Source organism: Pseudophryne corroboree, chromosome 5 (assembly GCF_028390025.1).
Source record: "Pseudophryne corroboree isolate aPseCor3 chromosome 5, aPseCor3.hap2, whole genome shotgun sequence".
NCBI classification, from domain to species: Eukaryota; Metazoa; Chordata; class Amphibia; order Anura; family Myobatrachidae; genus Pseudophryne; species Pseudophryne corroboree.
In genome coordinates this window covers 80,196,109-80,214,057 of record NC_086448.1, presented here as the reverse complement: position 1 = coordinate 80,214,057, position 17,949 = coordinate 80,196,109, and the positions used below count along the sequence as shown (strand labels likewise).

Sequence of the window (17,949 nt, the reverse complement as noted above, 5' to 3'; positions counted from 1 at the left end):
TTTAAAAAATATTTCCAGGAACAGACCCTTTCTCACCCAGGACGTACCAAGCCCTTATCCACTCACTGGTCATCTCCAGACTGGACTACTGTAATCTCCATGCCACATGGAGCATTATGGGGTTGCTCCAAGGTAGGTAGCTCTTGGCTTAGACATATTGTAGTAAGGAGCCATTATCATGTGGCTCCTTGCTGGTTAATCTTAGACCCAGATTGGGGTAATGGAGGTGTGAGGTGTGGTGCCTCTGGACTGGCTGAGCTGAATGGCCTTAGTGTGGCATACCTTTACATTCTATTAACACTTTTCACTTATTAATTTTTTAACACTATTTCTCTATTTTAATCGCATTTCATTTTTGTATCACTTTCTCTATAGCTTCGGCTTCCTAAATACTAATTTATTAACACTATAGTTTTTTCACTGGTATGCTACGCTGGGCTTTCTGGCTTATGCTGGTGTTTTAGGGTGCCACACCCTGCACCTAAATATAGCGCTAGGGACCCCAAATATACAGAGACGCCTTGATGCGGCTTTGGGGCTTATTCACACATTTGCGCAAATATGTGTAACGAAGATCTCTGAATTCTATTATTATGTGGAATTTATATCTGTTTACGGTTATCATTCAGGGTGCTGCGGGAAACAAATGCCTTTTTTTCTTGCTTAGAAATACCCCTCCCTTTCGAGCACCTGAATGATATCACTAAGCTAATTGAGCATCTACCAATATATATGACTACTGTAATCTCCTCCTGACTGGCATTCCTAACACATACATCTCTCCACTCCAATCTGTCTTCAATGCTGCTGCCCGGATCAGCTTCCTCACCAAACACACTACGTCCACCTCAACTCTCTGACTAGCCCTTCACTGGATCCCCTTCAGAATCCATCCTGCCCGCGGGGTCGGTATCGCAAGGTTAGATAGACTGTGCAGGCATGTAGATTTTGACTATTTAGTACAGAGTATAGCCAATATCGCACATAGCCAATATCGCAAGCACACATAGTCAATATTGCATAGTCAAAATTGAAGATAGCCAAAATCTCACCGTGTGTACGCATCTTTACTCTTTCTCCTCTCCGGGACTGTACTCTTTTAAAGGAATAATCTTTTTGAATGGATTTAACTCTTCACCTGTTGCAAATGGTGTTTGTGTAGGTTTTGATATTGCAGAGTTATATAGGCACACACCATGAATAGCCCAGTTACTTAACCAGTGGTGTTTGTTTATTAATAGAGAGCAGGAACCGCCGTACTCACTGTTACATGCACACAGGTGATGGAATAAAGCTTTCAACAGGAAAGTGTGTGTGTGTGTGGGTGGGTGGGGATCAAAACTTAACTATTAAATTACTATAAAACACTATCCTCTACTTTATTATTTACATAATTTATCTTATCTACTGTACTATGGTAGTCATTCTGAGTTGTTCGCTCGCTTGCTGCTTTTAGCAGCATTGCAAACGCTAGGCCGCCGCCCTCTGGTAGTGTATCTTAGCTTAGCAGAATAGCGAACGAATGATTAGCAGATCTGCTACTAAATAATTTCTTGCAGTTTCTGAGTAGCTCCAGACCTACTCCTAGACTACGATCAGCTCGGTCTGTTTAGTTCCTGGTTTGACGTCACAAACACGCCCTGCGTTCGGCCAGCCACTCCCCCGTTTCTCCAGCCACTCCTGCGTTTTTACCTGGCACGCCTGCGTTTTTTAGCACACTCTCTGAAAACTGCCAGTTTCCGCCCAGAAACACCCACTTCCTGTCAATCACACTACGATCACTCGAGCGAGGAAAAAACGTTGCTCGAGCTTGTGTAAATCTACTAAATTTTGTGTTAAATTACTAAGCGCATGCGCACTGCATACCATGCGCATGCGCACTGCGTACCATGCGCATGCGCATTTTCCACCTAATCGCTCCGTTGCGAAAATCGGCAACGAGCGAACAACTCGGAATGACCACCACTATACAGTAGCTTAATCAAAGTAAAAATGGAAATTACTACTAACCACAGAATCTCACTGACAATGGGGGTAATTCAGATATGATCGCAGCAGCAAATTTGTTAGCAATTGGGCAAAGCCATGGGGGTCATTGCGAGTTGTTCGCTCGTTTCCGATTTTCGCTATGCTGCAATTTGTTGCTAACTACGCATGCGCATGGTACGCAGAACGCATGCGCTAAGTTATTTAACACAAAACTTAGATTTGCTGATGTTCGAGCGACGCTTTTCAGTTGCACTGCTGATCGGTGTGTGATTGACAGGAAAGGGGCGTTTCTGGGAGGTAACTGAGTGTTTTCTGTGAGTGTGCTAAAAAACGCAGGCGTGTCAGGGAAAAATGCGGGAGTGTCTGGAGAAACGGGGGAGTGGCTGGCCGAACGCAGGGCATGTTTGTGACGCCAAACCAGGAACTAAACGGACTGAGCTGATCGCAATCTGTGAGTAGGTCTGGAGCTACTCAGAAACTGCAAGAAAATATTTAGTAGCAATTCTGCTAATCTTTCGTTCGCACTTCTGCTAAGCTAAGATACACTCCCAGAGGGCGGCGGCATAGTGTTTGCAATGCTGATAAAAGCAGCTAGCGAGCGAACAACTCAGAATGATCCCCATGTGCACAGCAGGGGGGGCAGATATAACATTTGCAGAGAGAGTTAGATTTGGGTGGGTTATTTTGTTTCTGTGCAGGGTAAATACTGGCTGCTTTATTTTTACACTGCAATTTAGATTTCAGATTGAACACACCCCACCCAAATCTAACTCTCTCTGCACATGTTATATCCGCCCCCTTCCTCCCCTGCAGTGCACATGGGGGGTCATTCCGACCTGATCGCTCACTGCAGTTTGTCGCAGCGCAGCGATCGGGTCGGAAATGCGCATGCGCCGGTGCCGCAGTACGCCGGCGCATGGCAGCCTTTGTTACCTAGCGATCGCCTCTGAGACAGAGGCGGACGCTGGGCAGGAGGGGGCTGGACGGCGGCGTTAAGATGCCGTTTAGGGGGAGCGGTCCGGACAACGCAGGCATGGGCGGACCGTTGGGGGGGGCAGGCCGCGGTGGCTGCGTGACGTCTCACGCAGCCGCTGTGGCCAGTGGCAGCGACAATTAACTCCCGGCCAGCCGCAGAAGCTGCATTGGCCGGGAGTTACTCCTCAAATACAAAGGCATCGCCGCTGTGCGATGCTTTTGTATTTGTGCGGGGGGGGGACTGACATGCAGGGCGGACTAGCCCTGTGCTGGGCGTACCCCCGCATATCAGGGAAGATGATTATCATAGCTGTGCTACATTTAGCACAGCTACGATCAACTCTGAATGACCCCCATGGTTTTGCCCAACTGCTAACAAATTTACTGCTGCGATCAGATTCAGAACTGAATTAGGCCCAATATTTCCTGTGATTACAAGCATACATTTTAAGGTTTATTTGTCTTTTAAAGTTTTAGTATAAACTTAATGAAAAGAAACAGTCACTGTCTAACAATGAATGATTTAAAATGATGTTGTCAGAATATAAACATAGTAATTTTGGATGTGGAATGGACATCCTTTGGCAACCACACAGCCTGGGCTCCTGCTGTGCCACTTGGCATGGGTTCCTGATCTATCTGGATTTATTTTCTATTCATTTAAATACTGTGCATCGTTTTGTGCCTCCATCTCAGGCTTTTCTTCCCTCTGTATAAAAATATCCAGTGACTAATGTATCTTTTAACTTGAAATATACAAGCAGTCACGCATCAGTAATGCCTAAATAATTGGTTGCAGACTAGCCTGAGATGCCGTGAAGTCTGTTATTAGTGAAGAGACAAATTACATGAGTGCGGCAGTCAGGGCTGGTGGCTTGAGGACTAGTACATGATGTTTTTATAAAACTCAAATCGGACGAGGAAACCTGAGAACACATCGTCAGAGTAATTTGCTTTACGGGTTTCTATAAGCATGTTTTTAAAGTTGATCTCTACTATGAAGTACCTTGTTCATTTACATTTATTATACAGTGAAATTACTTTTCCAAATTCAAACAAGAGCCCGCTACTTTGCTGAGCTAGAACTGGATTTTTGGGCCTAATTTAGTAAGGATAGCAAGCTCTGCTAATTAGCAGAATTTGCTATCCTTTTCCTAGCATGCTGGGGGCCGGGTGTGGTATGGAAGGTAGATAGTAACTAGGTCGACAGTGTCTAGGTCGACCACTATTGGTCGACAGTAACTAGGTCGACAAATTCTCTAGGTTGACAGGGTCTTTAAGTCGACATTGTCTAGGTCGACATGAGTTTTTTATGTTTTTTTTTGGTGTCGTTTTCTTCGTACAGTGACCGGGAACCCCAATTAGTGCACCGTGTCCCCTCGTATGGCTCGTTCCCAATTGTAGTCCACGTGGATCGTTAAGTATGAAATGGTTCAAAAAAAGAAAAAATCGTGAAAACTCATGTTGACCTTTTGACCTGTCGACCAAGAACATGTCGACCTAGAGACCCTGTCGACATAGAAATCCTGTCGACCTAGTTACTGTCGATGAATAGTGGTCGACCTAGACAGTGTTGACCTAGTTACTGTCAACCTAGAGACCAGATCCCCTGGGTGCCGCCCATCGCTGGGCAAGGCCGCCCTGCATGCTAACTGCCGCCTTCCCTCCCTTCAACAAGCTTAGCTGCGCCCCCAGGAGTCCCGCCACCATGTTCTTGATCGCGGCAGCTGCATGTGATGTCACGCAGATGCCGTGATCACGCCCCCGTTTGGCCGCCTCCGCCCCCATTCGAACAGCCCCCGCAATACTCCGTCTCTTCCCTGGAAACAGAGCGTTGCCCGCTCCCCCCCAGCCTCTGCCTGATTGACAGGCAGAGGCGATCGCATTTTCTGCGCCCCCCCCCAAAGAAAGTCCAGGCGCATGCGCAGGACGGGCGCTGCGTATGCACCTGCGGGCTGATCGTAAAATTCCGGTTGGATCGCAATTTGCGATCCAACCTGAATTAGGCCCTATGTCAGTGAAACAGCTGCATGGCTTTCTATTGTTGCCCCCTCACTCAAGCCGCAAGGGAATTGAGCCTCAGACACATCATAAAGCTAACATCCCCAGCCAACCTGTAGCCACTGGAGGGGAAAGTAATCAAGCCTTGGAGAGAGATAAAGTGGACGGAGATAAAGTACCAGTCAGTCGGCTCCTAACTGCATGTTACAGGCTATGGGGCAGATGTATTAAGCCTAGAGAAGTGATAAAGCAGTGATAAGTGCAAAGTGATAACGCAACAGCCAATCAGCTCCAATATGTAAATTGACAGTTAGGAGCTGATTGGCTGGTGCGTTATCACATTCCACTTATCACTGCTTTATCACTTCTCCAGGCTTAATACATCTGCCCCATAATGTTTGAAAAATGACAGTTAGGAGCTAGTTGGTTGGCACTTTAATTCCGTCCGCTTTATCTCTCGCTAAGGCTTAGTACATAGACCCCACCCAAAGTCTATAAAATGACAGTTAGTAGCTCATTGGTTACTATGACCAAATTCTTTACTTTATCTCTCTCTAAGCTTTGGTACATCTCCTCCTAGGACTTTCATATTTAATGGCCACAGTATGATAACTAGAGATCATTTTCTCCAGTTAAAGTAAGTATTCCAACACAACTGTGCAAGTGGTTCATCCTCAGTGAAAAAAATAAAACCGTAACTAAAGTAAAATGAATGTCACAAGTGTAACAAGAGAGTAAAGATGCAGACACTCCAGGCAGCTCAACCACTACAGTGGCATTATAAAGCCAAGAGAATAGATAGTGAGAATTGCATCTTATATACAGAACAAGAGGAATTTTATGCTGGAGTTGTTAAAATTTAGAAGCAATTCCAGATTTGCCAAAGGTAGAACTTTCAGAGATACGTACAGCTTGAGAACCTGAGATTGTCTTTGGAATTTAAGAACAAATCAGAACTATTATTATTATTATTGTTGTTACATAAGCTTTGGAGAGACGTGGAGAGTCTATGTGGAGTAAGGAGAGAGTTCCAGTGGTGAGGAGCAAGCGGCATGGACAAAACCTTGGAGGCAGGAGTGGGAGGAGGCATGACTATATTGTAGAAGATATTTCATATAAAGAACAAAAACGTAATACTTTTGTAACATTTCATTGACTTTCCATATTTTTCTAGTGTCTATGTCATGGTCGGAGCAGATGTCCCGTTCTCATCATGTCTACGGGAAGTAGAGAACCCCCAGAATCAGCTGCGGTGCAGCCAGGAGATGGAGCCTGCAATTAGTTGTGATAAAAAGTTCAGAGCCCAGTTCAGTATAGACTGGTGTAAGATCTCACTGGTAAGTAGGGTTGCTTAAAGATCATTTGCTGCAGTCTGGGCCAAAATGAGCAAATAATGTCGAAATATGATATTATTAAAATTCTGCTTTAAAATCGTGATTCACTTAAATGAATTTTCCTGGCTCAACATGGTGGAAAAATAACCTCCAGTTACTGCTAACTGAATACTTGGAATTAATTATCAGAAACATTTATGTATCAAATTTATTTCATAAAAGCATTGTATTTGTACTTGCCCCTCCTTTGGGCTGGACCTGGTTAGTTTAACACTGGTTAGTTTATGGATCAGCTGTGACATGTGAGCTGGTCAGTCACAGACTCACTGTGCACTGCAGCTGCCAGGAATTCTGGACTCCAGATGGTCCGAGTGTGCATAATGCAGGTGCAGCTCACTAGCTCTCAGGTAGATGGCTAGTAGTGTGGTGTGGTGTGATGTCGTGCCGTCTACGGCATGATCGTGCTCCTGCATCCCAAATGAAGCGCTTCACCGCATGTAACATCATTGCACCTAGTTGCGCAGACACACTGTGCACTATGCAGGGCACTGCAGCAGGCGGGTAACCAGGGGGGTTTAAGTAACGGACCGACCCACTGTCATCGTGTCAGTCTCTCCTCATTATATGTTCCAGGTCAACGCCAGCACACCGACAACACTCTACGACTGCCACTGGCTACAAGAGGGTGTTTTGGGGCCATGGGAAGTCTTGGGCCCCTCAAAGCCTTGGGACCGATACCAGGTGTCCTTCTATTGCCCCCAGTCTACGAGCCTACATTGTCTCAATTGTCTGTGCACAGAGTCACAGTACTGATTCAGACGCACGGTCACTGAACTGTACTGGGCGTTCCTGGGCGATGACTGGGAAATCACAGGGTAGTGGTTCTTCAGATGCACAGCGATGTTGTGTCTTACAGGAATTTACTGGCAGTGTTGCTGATAGTGGTTCCATATAGAGATGCTTGGTCACTCACGCTGGAGGCCGTAACCAGATGGAGAATGTGCACTTAGCCAAAGGTCTGGTTCAGGTTTCCATGGTGCGACAGATGGTTGCGTATAAGTATGTTCCAATCAGTATTCCCGTGCGCACGGATTCTAAATGTGGGTGTCTCTGTATGTGCACAAAGGAGCCTCCCTCTAGTGACACTTGCGCTGGCCAATGGCTGAATATATGCAGTGTGCGGCGGGGACCCACACCAGGAAGCAGTGAGATAGCTAACACTGGCGCACTGTTTCCAGCTCCTCGCCATGGCAGGCTCTTATCAGACCCTGTTTCCTGGCAAAAGATTGTTAGTAAATATGTGAGAAAATATTTAATTTCACAGAAAAATATCACATCCGCATTAAAAATGCCCCTTTATCTCTAGAACTATGGCCCTCATTCCGAGTTGTTCGCTCGCTAGCCGCTTTTCGCAGCAGTGCACACGCTAAGCCGCCGCTCTCTTGGAGTGTATCTTAGCATAGCAGAATTGCGAACGAAAGATTCGCAGAATTGCGAATAGAAATTTCTTAGCAGTTTCTGAGTAGCTCGAGACATACTCTGCCACTGCGATCAGTTCAGTCAGTTTCGTTCCTGGTTTGACGTCACAAACACACCCAGCGTTCGGCCAGACACTCCCCCGTTTCTCCAGCCACTCCCGCGTTTTTCCCAGAAACGGCAGCGTTTTTTCACACACACCCATAAAACGTCCAGTTTCCGCCCAGAAACACCCACTTCCTGTCAATCACACTCCGATCACCAGAACGAAGAAAAAACCTTGTAATGCCGTGAGTAAAATACCAAACTTCTTAGCAAATTTACTTGACGCAGCCGCAGTGCGAACATTGCGCATGCGCAGTTAGCGGAAAATCGCACCGATGCGAAGGAAAATAACGAGCGAACAACTCGGAATGAGGGCCTATGTCTAGGGTTAACTCAAGGCTGTGCCATGCAGTGGCAAACGCAGGATTTCTAGAGGGGGGTTTCCAAATGCACTCCACAATCTCCCACTCTGGAACATTGGAGCCAGTGCAGGAGTCTGGGGAAGAGGTAGAAAAAACTAGTAACGACTCTGGACATTAATGTAAACATTTGTATACAATGGATACTGTATAAAATACAGTATTAACATTTAATACTTTATATTGTCTACAGTAAAGGCTGTATCAAACATATTTAAATAATATTAATAAGATAAGTGGTCAAGAAAAGGTCAAACATACCATAATAAATAAATACACAAACATAACAGAACCAGTACTGCACTTTCTAAGCACACATTCTCCCACTTCATGGTAAGGCTCCTGTCTCTTCTTCCTGTCAGCTACTCTCTGGTCCAGTGCACTGAGTGAGGCCACAGATCCACACACACAGCAAACTTGGTAGAAGAAGCTGCTACCACTGGGCATGTGTATCAGCTCTGTTCTCTTCCTTAAACTGCATGATGTGGCGACAGTTCTAGTAATCGTATTCTATACCATTGCTATTGTTGTCATAATTTGAGCCACTTGCCAAGAGGAGGGGGTTTTCTGGGCAACCAGAAACCCCCCCCTGCGTTTGCCTATGCCATGATCTGCAATTTGCATTAAGGAAAAAACAATCTGGTTTTGACTTTAAAACTAATTGCTCTGTTTTAAATCTAGCTGCTAAATCGCCAAAATCACACTGGTCCTTGCAGACCTCATGCTACTACGTAAGTACGTAGGTGCCTGTAAGTGGAATCATTTTATCAACACCTATGAGCAGGCTCGGACTGGCCCACAGGGGTACAGGGGAAACCACCGGTAGGCCCCACTGCCTGGGGGGCTCTCCTCCTCTAGGTATCAGGTTCTAGACTGTGCACTTGAATTATATATTATACATATGTTACCTTATACTGCAAAGGATTATGATGCATTCTCTACAGTACATTGCTGTCATTAATCTGGGAAATTATCATGCATGCACTAGCATTAATTACCAGATAACAGATCAAGGAGTCCATACCAGGTACTCTATAATGGTTAGCCAAACCTCTGTGGTGGCTGGCCACACCCCCTTTGGAGGCTGGCCACACCTCTAATCATGGGCCCCTACCACTGCATCTTCCCGGTGGGCCCTTCATGCTCCAGTCCGACACTGCCTATGAGGATAATACCTTCTAGAAGTGAATGCTTCCGAGGTCTTGAATATGAAGTAGGATTGTCTCTGGTTGGGAACATAAAGATTAGAAGTTGAGAAATGTCTGTTGGACCAGAATAGCTCTGCCGTCCCAAAGTTTAAAAAAAAAGTGCAATCTTTACTGCTAATCTTTTAGAGAATACAATTGCTACTTCCTTTATGGGGTTATTATTATGCATTATTATGGGGTTATTACGCATGAATGATAAAGGAAAATAGTGATTCAGAAATAACGGTGGCAGTTGTCTAATGTGAGTTTCCTGACCACATATAATATCTGCTGGATCTGCAGAAAGAGATTGAAGAGCGTTAGAGATCTATTCTGGAATATTTAAACCTTGCGCATTAAGGGGGGCATGTACTAAGCAGTGATAAAAGAGGAGAAGTGGGCCAGTGGAAAAGTTGGCAACCAATCAGCATTGACATAACATTTATAATTTGCATACTATAACCGTATACAGAGCAGCTGATTGGTTGCCATGGGCAACTTCTCCACTGGCTCACTTCTCCACTTTTATCACTGCTTAGTACATGTCCCCCTATGTGTGGTAATTTATATTTATTTTCTTTTGTATACATTTACTTAAATATAGTTGTAGGTCTAGCAGGGATTGTTATTGTCTGGTAATAATTGGGCCTATGTACTAAGCCGTGGAGAGAGATAAAGTACCAGCCAATCAGCTCCTAACTGCCATTTTACAGGCTGTATGTGAAAAATGACAGGAGCTGGTTGGTCAGTATTTTATCTTGCTTCACTTTATATCTCTCCAAGGCTTAGTACATAGACCCCCTGGTCTCTTAGGAAGCGCTGCGTAATATGCGCTGTATAAATAAAAGGGGCTGCACCTCAGAGGGAGGGGGAAGGGAAGCGCTGCATAATATGTGCTATATAAATAAAAGGAGCTGCACCTCAGAGGGAGGGGGAAGGGAAGCGCTGCGTAATATGTGCTACATAAATAAAAGGAGCTGCACCTCAGAGTGAGGGGGAAGGGAAGCACTGCGTAATATGTGCTATATAAATAAAAGGAGCTGCACCTCAGAGTGAGGGGGAAGGGAAGCACTGCGTAATATGTGCTATATAAATAAAAGGAGCTGCACCTCAGAGTGAGGGGGAAGGGAAGCACTGCGTAATATGCACTTATATAAATAACAGGGTCTGTACCTTAGAGGGAGGGGGAAGGGAAGCACTGCATAATATGTGCTATATAAATAAAAGGGGCTGCACCTCAGAGGGAGGGGGAAGGGAAGCACTGCGTAATATGCGCTATATTAATAAAAGGGGCTGCACCTCAGAGGGAGGGGGAAGGGAAGCACTGCGTAATATGCACTTATATAAATAACAGGGTCTGTACCTTAGAGGGAGGGGGAAGGGAAGCACTGCATAATATGTGCTATATAAATAAAAGGGGCTGCACCTCAGAGGGAGGGGGAAGGGAAGCACTGCGTAATATGCGCTATATTAATAAAAGGAGCTGCACCTCAGAGTGAGGGGGAAGGGAAGCGCTGCTTAATATGCACTTATATAAATAACAGGGTCTGTACCTTAGAGGGAGGGGGAAGGGAAGCACTGCATAATATGTGCTATATAAATAAAAGGGGCTGCACCTCAGAGGGAGGGGGAAGGGAAGCACTGCGTAATATGCGCTATATTAATAAAAGGGGCTGCACCTCAGAGGGAGGGGGAAGGGAAGCACTGCGTAATATGCGCTATATTAATAACAGTGTATGCACCTTAGAGGGAGGGAGAAGGGAAGCGCTGCGTAATATGTGCTACATAAATAACGGTCTGTACCTTCGAGGGAGGGGGAAGGGAAGTGCAGCGTAATATGCACTATATAAATAACAGGGTCTGCACCTTAGAGGGAGGAGGGGGGGAGCACTGTGTAATATGCACTATATAAATAAGAGCAGTGTCGGACTGGGGCATGAAGGGCCCACCGGGGAAATGCAGTGGTAGGGGCCCATTCTTAAATGCTTGGCTAACCATTAGGTCATGGTCTGGGCCCCTTGATAAATAATATATATAGTTTAATACTGCTAGTGCATGTGTGATAATATACCAGATTAATAACAGCAACGCACTGTAGAAAATACACCATAGTCCTGTGCAGTATAATGTAACATATTCATAATGTATATTGAGAGGGGCCCACCGGAGGTTTCCCCTGTACCCCTATGGGCCAGTCCGAGCCTGAATAAGAGGGTCTGGACCTACTAGGGAGGGGGAAGGGAAGTGCTGCGTCATATGCGTGATATAAATAACTGGGTCTGCACCTTAGAGGGAGGGGGAAGGGAAGCAGCCCAGGGGTCCACAATTCTAGGTGCCCTCAAGCAGTGGCGGTCACACAATCAGAGCGGTGAGCAGGCTTGGACTGGCCCACAGGGGTACAGGGGAAACCACCGGTGGGCCCTACTGCCTGGGGGCCCAACTCCTGCTCTAAGGATCAGGTTCCAGACTGTGCACTTGAATTATACATTATACATATGTTACCTTATACAGGACTATGGTGTATTTTCTACAGTGCATTGCTGTTATTAATCTGGTTCATTATCATGCATTCAGCAGCTGAATTTACTGTATATATTTATGAAGGGTCCAAGATGTTGCACTCTCTAATGGTTAGTCAAACCAATGAGGTGGCAGGCCACACCCCCTCCACGGACTTACCACACCCGTAAACATGGGCCCCTACCACTGCATTCCCCGGTGGGCCCTACATGACCCAGTCCGACACTGGCGGTGAGGCAGCATTCACTCCCTACCTTCCAACCTACAGCCAGACAGTGAATGGCTGTAAGCATGTGATTGGTGGATGGCTGGAGCTATCCACCACTTTTGCTAAATGGGGGATTAGGGAGTGTTATGCGAAATAATAGTTTTAACCTTAGATTTCCTTTGAGAAACACATATCCAAAGTAAAAATTGTCTCGCAGAACTTTTTAATTAATGCAGATATTTGTTTCCTTTTCTGTACACAGCTTTCTTGTAATTATATAAATCTGTTCTAGGTGGATAAAACAAAACAGGTGTTTATAACGCAGGAAGTCATGCGCGGTGAAGGGATCCTACCGGACGCTGGAGAATATAAACCTCCTTTGGAATCCCTGAAAAGTCGGGATTATTATGCGGACTTCCTCATCACATTGGCAGTGCCCTCCGCCGTAGCACTGGTGCTGTTTGCCATACTGGGTTACATCATGTGCTGCCGGAGAGAAGGGATGTGAGTAACCATGCTCATGTTATTTGTTCAAGCTTCAAAGAAAACCAGCTTTATTTAAACTGAACACACGTTATAGTTCTGCATAGACAGCAAATGTATTTTTATGTGATATGATGGTTTTAATTCAGTTTCTATATTGGATTGATGACAGTGTGCACATTTGATCCTGCAGTCTCAGAGAGCACAGTAGACATTTTCTGTTGTGTGCGGCTTACATTCAGGATATTTTTAGTTATTGTTTATGTTACTGGCAATAGGTTGCACCCTATGAAACTGCTTATGCTGTCATTTTGCAGCTTTGTAACCAGGCCCTTGGTCATTTCCCCATGGCAAATTATGACAATATCATCTGCTGACTGCCGAGGTGTATCTAGGGGTCCGGGCGTCCTGGCAATGTAAGGGACTGTGCCCCCCCCCCCCCCTTACTTGAAATAAGGAAGGTGCATGTGTAAAAAAGGGGCATGATCTTTTGGGGAAGGGACGTGGCCACACAATAGTGCCCCCAATTCAAATTACGCTACACAGTAGTGACCCTTACACGCCAACACAGTAGCAGTGCCACTTACACATTATGCACACACTCTAGCAGTGCCCCTTACACATTATGCCCATACTGTAGTAGTGCCCCTTACACATTATGCCCACACTGTAATAGTGCCCATTACATATTATGCCAACACAGTAATCCTTATCACACTGTGGAGACATCAGCAGTGCTTGGCCCTGCTGGGGCCCCACCCGGGCAGAACCCCCTCCTCAGTCGGCACCCCTGGCGAGTGCCATCCTGTCCAATGGGTAGTTACATCACTGTCTCACTGCCTTCCTTACTGCGTACTTTTGGTATTCTTTAGCCTGCCAAATACCTCTCAGTACAGTGGGGAATTTATCGTCACTTGGGTACAGCTACCTGGCCTGTATTGGTTATCATTTGTGTTCCATTACTGCATTACTTTCCCTCTGCAAACTTCAGAAGACAATCTCAGTCCTCCAATGGGGACAATTAGTGTCATAAACATTGTGACTGTGCCTGGCCTGATCCAATGCAACTTATAGCAACACTGAGACAGTCTCAGGTCTTGTTGGATTCCAGCTGGACCCGGTCTCTACTGCAGTATTGTTTGCACTGAGTTATTTCATTTAGGTTTATGTGCTCTCCAATTTATTAATCTCCCCATCACTTACCTGTTCCATTGCACAGACGTTTTCCAAACAACCCCTGTGTGTAGTGGAATGTACTGTAGGGAGACATTTATCAAACCCTCTAAGAAAAAGTCTACAGTAGTACGTTATATAAAATGAATAGCTAGAATCTGATTGGTTCCTATAGGTAACCTCCACTTTGCTTTTTTGGAGGTTTGATAAATTTGAGAAGAGACTCAGGGGTAAATTTACTAAAGCTTCTAAAACAGAGAATTTGTGATGTTGCCCATAGCAACCAATCAGATGCAGTCTATTTTCCTTAGGCAATAGAGACATGATAGACAGCATCTGATCGGTTGCTATGGGCAAAATCACCAATTCTCTGTTTCAAAAGCTTTAGTAAATTAAATTTACACCTCAGTGTTTGGGAGGGATAGCCGGCTCTGCTGTCTTTGAAACTATTGTATTGGTGGCACCTAGCTGTTTCATTTGAGTACATATAGCCCAAAATTTGCCTGCAGTATAAATAATTGCCGTTATTTGTTATTACACAAGAATTTGTTGGGAAAGTGACACATTTTTGCTTAGTTCAGAAAACTGTCATGTTGTTTGTGTGTTTATCATCAATTTATATGGTAGCCACAGTCGCAAAAAGCAACAATTGAATAGAGCAATACTACTTAAGCCTTAGTCAGCTGTGGTTAATTACTATGGGCTAATTGATCTGTCAGGGCTATTCAATTGGAGCCCGTGGCAGACCGTGCATTTAACGTGGAGGGGGGCTAGAACAGAAATCCATGTTAAATGCCCCGATCGCGGTTGCCATAAACATGTTAACCCATAGGTCCGGATACTTATTCCGGATTCTACGGGTTAACGCACGTTAGCTGGTAATTTAACGAGCAAAGAGAAGGGTCTGTAATTGAACAGCCCCGAGGCTACCATCCTTTTCCCCACATGGCAAATGACTGTGGCTAATTGAATCCGGCCATTGTGTCAACATTTCAGAACGCTAATATTATTTGTATTGCTACTACGGTCTAAGTACAAAAACAAAATCTCATTTGAAGAATGGTCATGAGAAGATAATTAGATTTTAATGTCTCGGCATAACATTTTTTGTTACTGGCACCAGATTTACAAATGGTTGTAGCATTTATCATTGTCACATTCTTGAAACCAGTTTTATGCCGTGTTTGTGAATAAGGTAAAATACTGGAAAAGCAATAACTGTGTGTAAGCATTTCCAAGCTGTATATGTATTTAAATAAAACTAAACTAGACAGATTATAGTAGCATTGAGAAGGGTACAGAAAGCAGCAAATACAGTAACAGCAAAACAACCATTCTTTGGCTCCATTCATTCATGTAGCTTAACTCAACCAATCGTGTTCTTTAATCTCCATATATTTGTTTGTCCTCATTATGTGTATTGTGTCTCTGCATTATCATCATTTTGAGGCATCTCTGAATATTATCTGCATTGTGTATTCATGAACATTTGCTCCAGTGAGATCCAGAGTTGACATTTTCCTCCGGAATTTGCACCTAGACTGATGAACTATTATGACATGGAAAGTTTATTCAAGATATCTGTTTGTAGGCACAGACTATTATTAATCTGTCTGATTTTCAGGGTCTGATCAATTAGACATTGTCATCTTTTTTTCAAATGAATATTCAGGTAGATAGAGGTGCATAGCCCAATTTAACTTGCTGTAGAACAAAAAGAAATTATTATTATTATTAGTGATACGGTGTCCATTTTAAGGCATCATCATTTGTCGGCACCAGACATCATCATTTGTTAGGTTTGTGACGTGATGAGCGATGAAAGATGAGTGATGAGCGAACAGGTCCCTACTAAGGGACAAATTATGAGGTATGAGCAAGAGGGACACCTAGGAGAGCTTCCACAGGCTCAGAATGATGAGTGATGTATGATGCTGTGTATTTTGACAAACAATACATCACAAACCAACTTGATTGTTAAGTGAAAAGCGAATGTACTGTACTAGATGGCGCTAGGTAGTGTTGATATTATTGTGAAATAAAATGGATTTCTTATTATATATAAATCATCAACATATTATGCAGTGTTGTACATTGCAATAAAAACAAACTGCATCCAGCAACATGAAATAGATGTTAAAGATGACCCTGCCCCACTGGTGAAGCTAGGCTTTTTGTCACCTGCGGAAAAGACTCCCAGCCAAATCGGTCACCCCACAGCATCAGTACCCCAGAACGGGCACCCTACAGCATCAATACCCAGATCCGACGCCCCACAACATTACCCCAAACCCGGCACCCCACTGCATCATTACCACAGACCGGGCACCCCACTGCATCATTACCCCAGACCGGGCACCCCACTGCATCATTACCCCAGACCGGGCACCCCACAGCATCAGTACCTCAGAACGGGCAGACTACAGCATGAATACCCAGACCCGACGCCCCACTGCAACATTACCCCAGACCCGGCACCCCACTGCATCATTAACCCAGACCAGGCACCCCACTGCATCATTACCCCAGACCGGGCACCCTACAGCATCATTACCCCAGACCAGTGGCGTCAGAGGGCGGGTGCGGCCCGCACCCAGGTGTCACCCTCAGAAGGGGTGACACCAAAGTGCTGGCTCTTCTGCAGTGACAGAAGCCGAGTGCTGCAGTGTAATAATCCTCTGCAGCACTCGGCTCCTGTCACAGATATGGAGCCAGCACTGCACGCTGCACAGTCTCTGGGTGCAGCCAGCATCTCTGGGGGAACTGAACACGCCCCCGGAGTGAATGAGAAGTGGAGATCTGCGAGACCACGCCTCCTTTAAATTAGACCACGCCCCTTTTCAGGCGGCAGTGGCTCCGGCGGGGTGAGTGGGTGGTGTAGTAATGCAGAGTGCGCACAAGGTGTCACCACATCTGGTGACGCCTCTGCCCCAGACAGGGCACCTCAGTACCTCATTACCCTAAATAAGCCACCATAGCACCTCATCACATAAACAACTGGCCTGCATCTAGTCTGTACAAGTACTCCCAGAACCATATCTAAAGTTTAGTCCTCATAGTCTGTGTAAACTCACCAGGGCGTTTTAAGAGAGGAGGGGATCCGCGTGCGGCCTCCGTCGTGGGCCCCCCTCTCCGGCAGCAGCAGCAGGTCTCCGGGAACATGGCGCACGTGCCTTGTTCCTGGGGACATCTCCAGTGTGCATGCACAAATCACTCGGAAATGGCCGTGGCAGGCATGTTCTGAGTGATTTCTGTCCACAGTACAGGGCCACCTTCGCGGGACTCCGGAGGGGTAAGTATAATATATGGGTGCAGTGTGGACCCCACTGGACCCAGGGGCACGTGTGCACCGCACACATTGCATCCTTATAGAAACACCTATGGATCTCACCCCATCTAAGTAGCCAGCTCATCAGGCAGAGCCCACTATCCAAATCTGTCTCGCATATCATGAAGAAGTGGGCCAGGCAACAAGGAGAAACAGCCGAAGCTGGAGAGGAGCAGCTGCTTTCAGAATCCAGAATCATCTAGCACCTGAGTGAGGGAGAGCTCCCCGTGCACTGCAACTGACCTCACCTATTGAGATTGTCGGTGCAGCCCATCTCACTTGGGATCGCAGCTGATGCCTATATTCCTCCATCACATGGGGCATGTACAGCAACAGCCCCAGCTAGCTGTGCCCCTGCCCTGACCACATGTATCAAACTGAGAACACGTTATACATAAGGAAATGGAAAATAAATTGTAGCTAGTTCCTGACAAATTATATATAAATAAAAATTGTAGTAGCTTTAGAGACAGTAATTATATGCACTGTGCTAGTTCCTGACTCTGGTCAGGCGGTAATTATATGCACTGTGCTAGTTCCTGACTCCTGGCAGTCGGTAATCATATGCACTGTGCTAGTTCCTGACTCTGGTCAGATGGTAATTACAGGTATATGCACTGTGCTAGTTCCTGACTCCTGGCAGTCGGTAATTATATGCATTGTGCTAGTTCCTGACTCCTGGCAGTCGGGGATTATATTCATTGTGCTAGTTCCTGACTCCTGGCAGTCGGTAATTATATGCACTGTGCTAGTTCCTGACTCTGGGCAGTCTGTGATTATATGCACTGTGCTAGTTCCTGACTCCTGGCAG

At 45.5% G+C, this 17,949-nt stretch overlaps 1 protein-coding gene across 5 annotated transcripts in view; it reads left to right on the top strand.

Moving 5' to 3' along the window:
• SGCE (sarcoglycan epsilon) overlaps positions 1-17,949 on the top strand; it is a 176,399-nt gene that overhangs the window by 107,323 nt on the left and 51,127 nt on the right. For all 5 annotated transcript variants that reach the window (XM_063921401.1, XM_063921404.1, XM_063921400.1 and 2 more), the window contains 2 exons: positions 6,140-6,302; positions 12,447-12,658. In XM_063921401.1, coding sequence (XP_063777471.1) covers positions 6,140-6,302; positions 12,447-12,658 — 375 coding nt within the window. The remainder of the gene's footprint in view (positions 1-6,139; positions 6,303-12,446; positions 12,659-17,949) is intronic.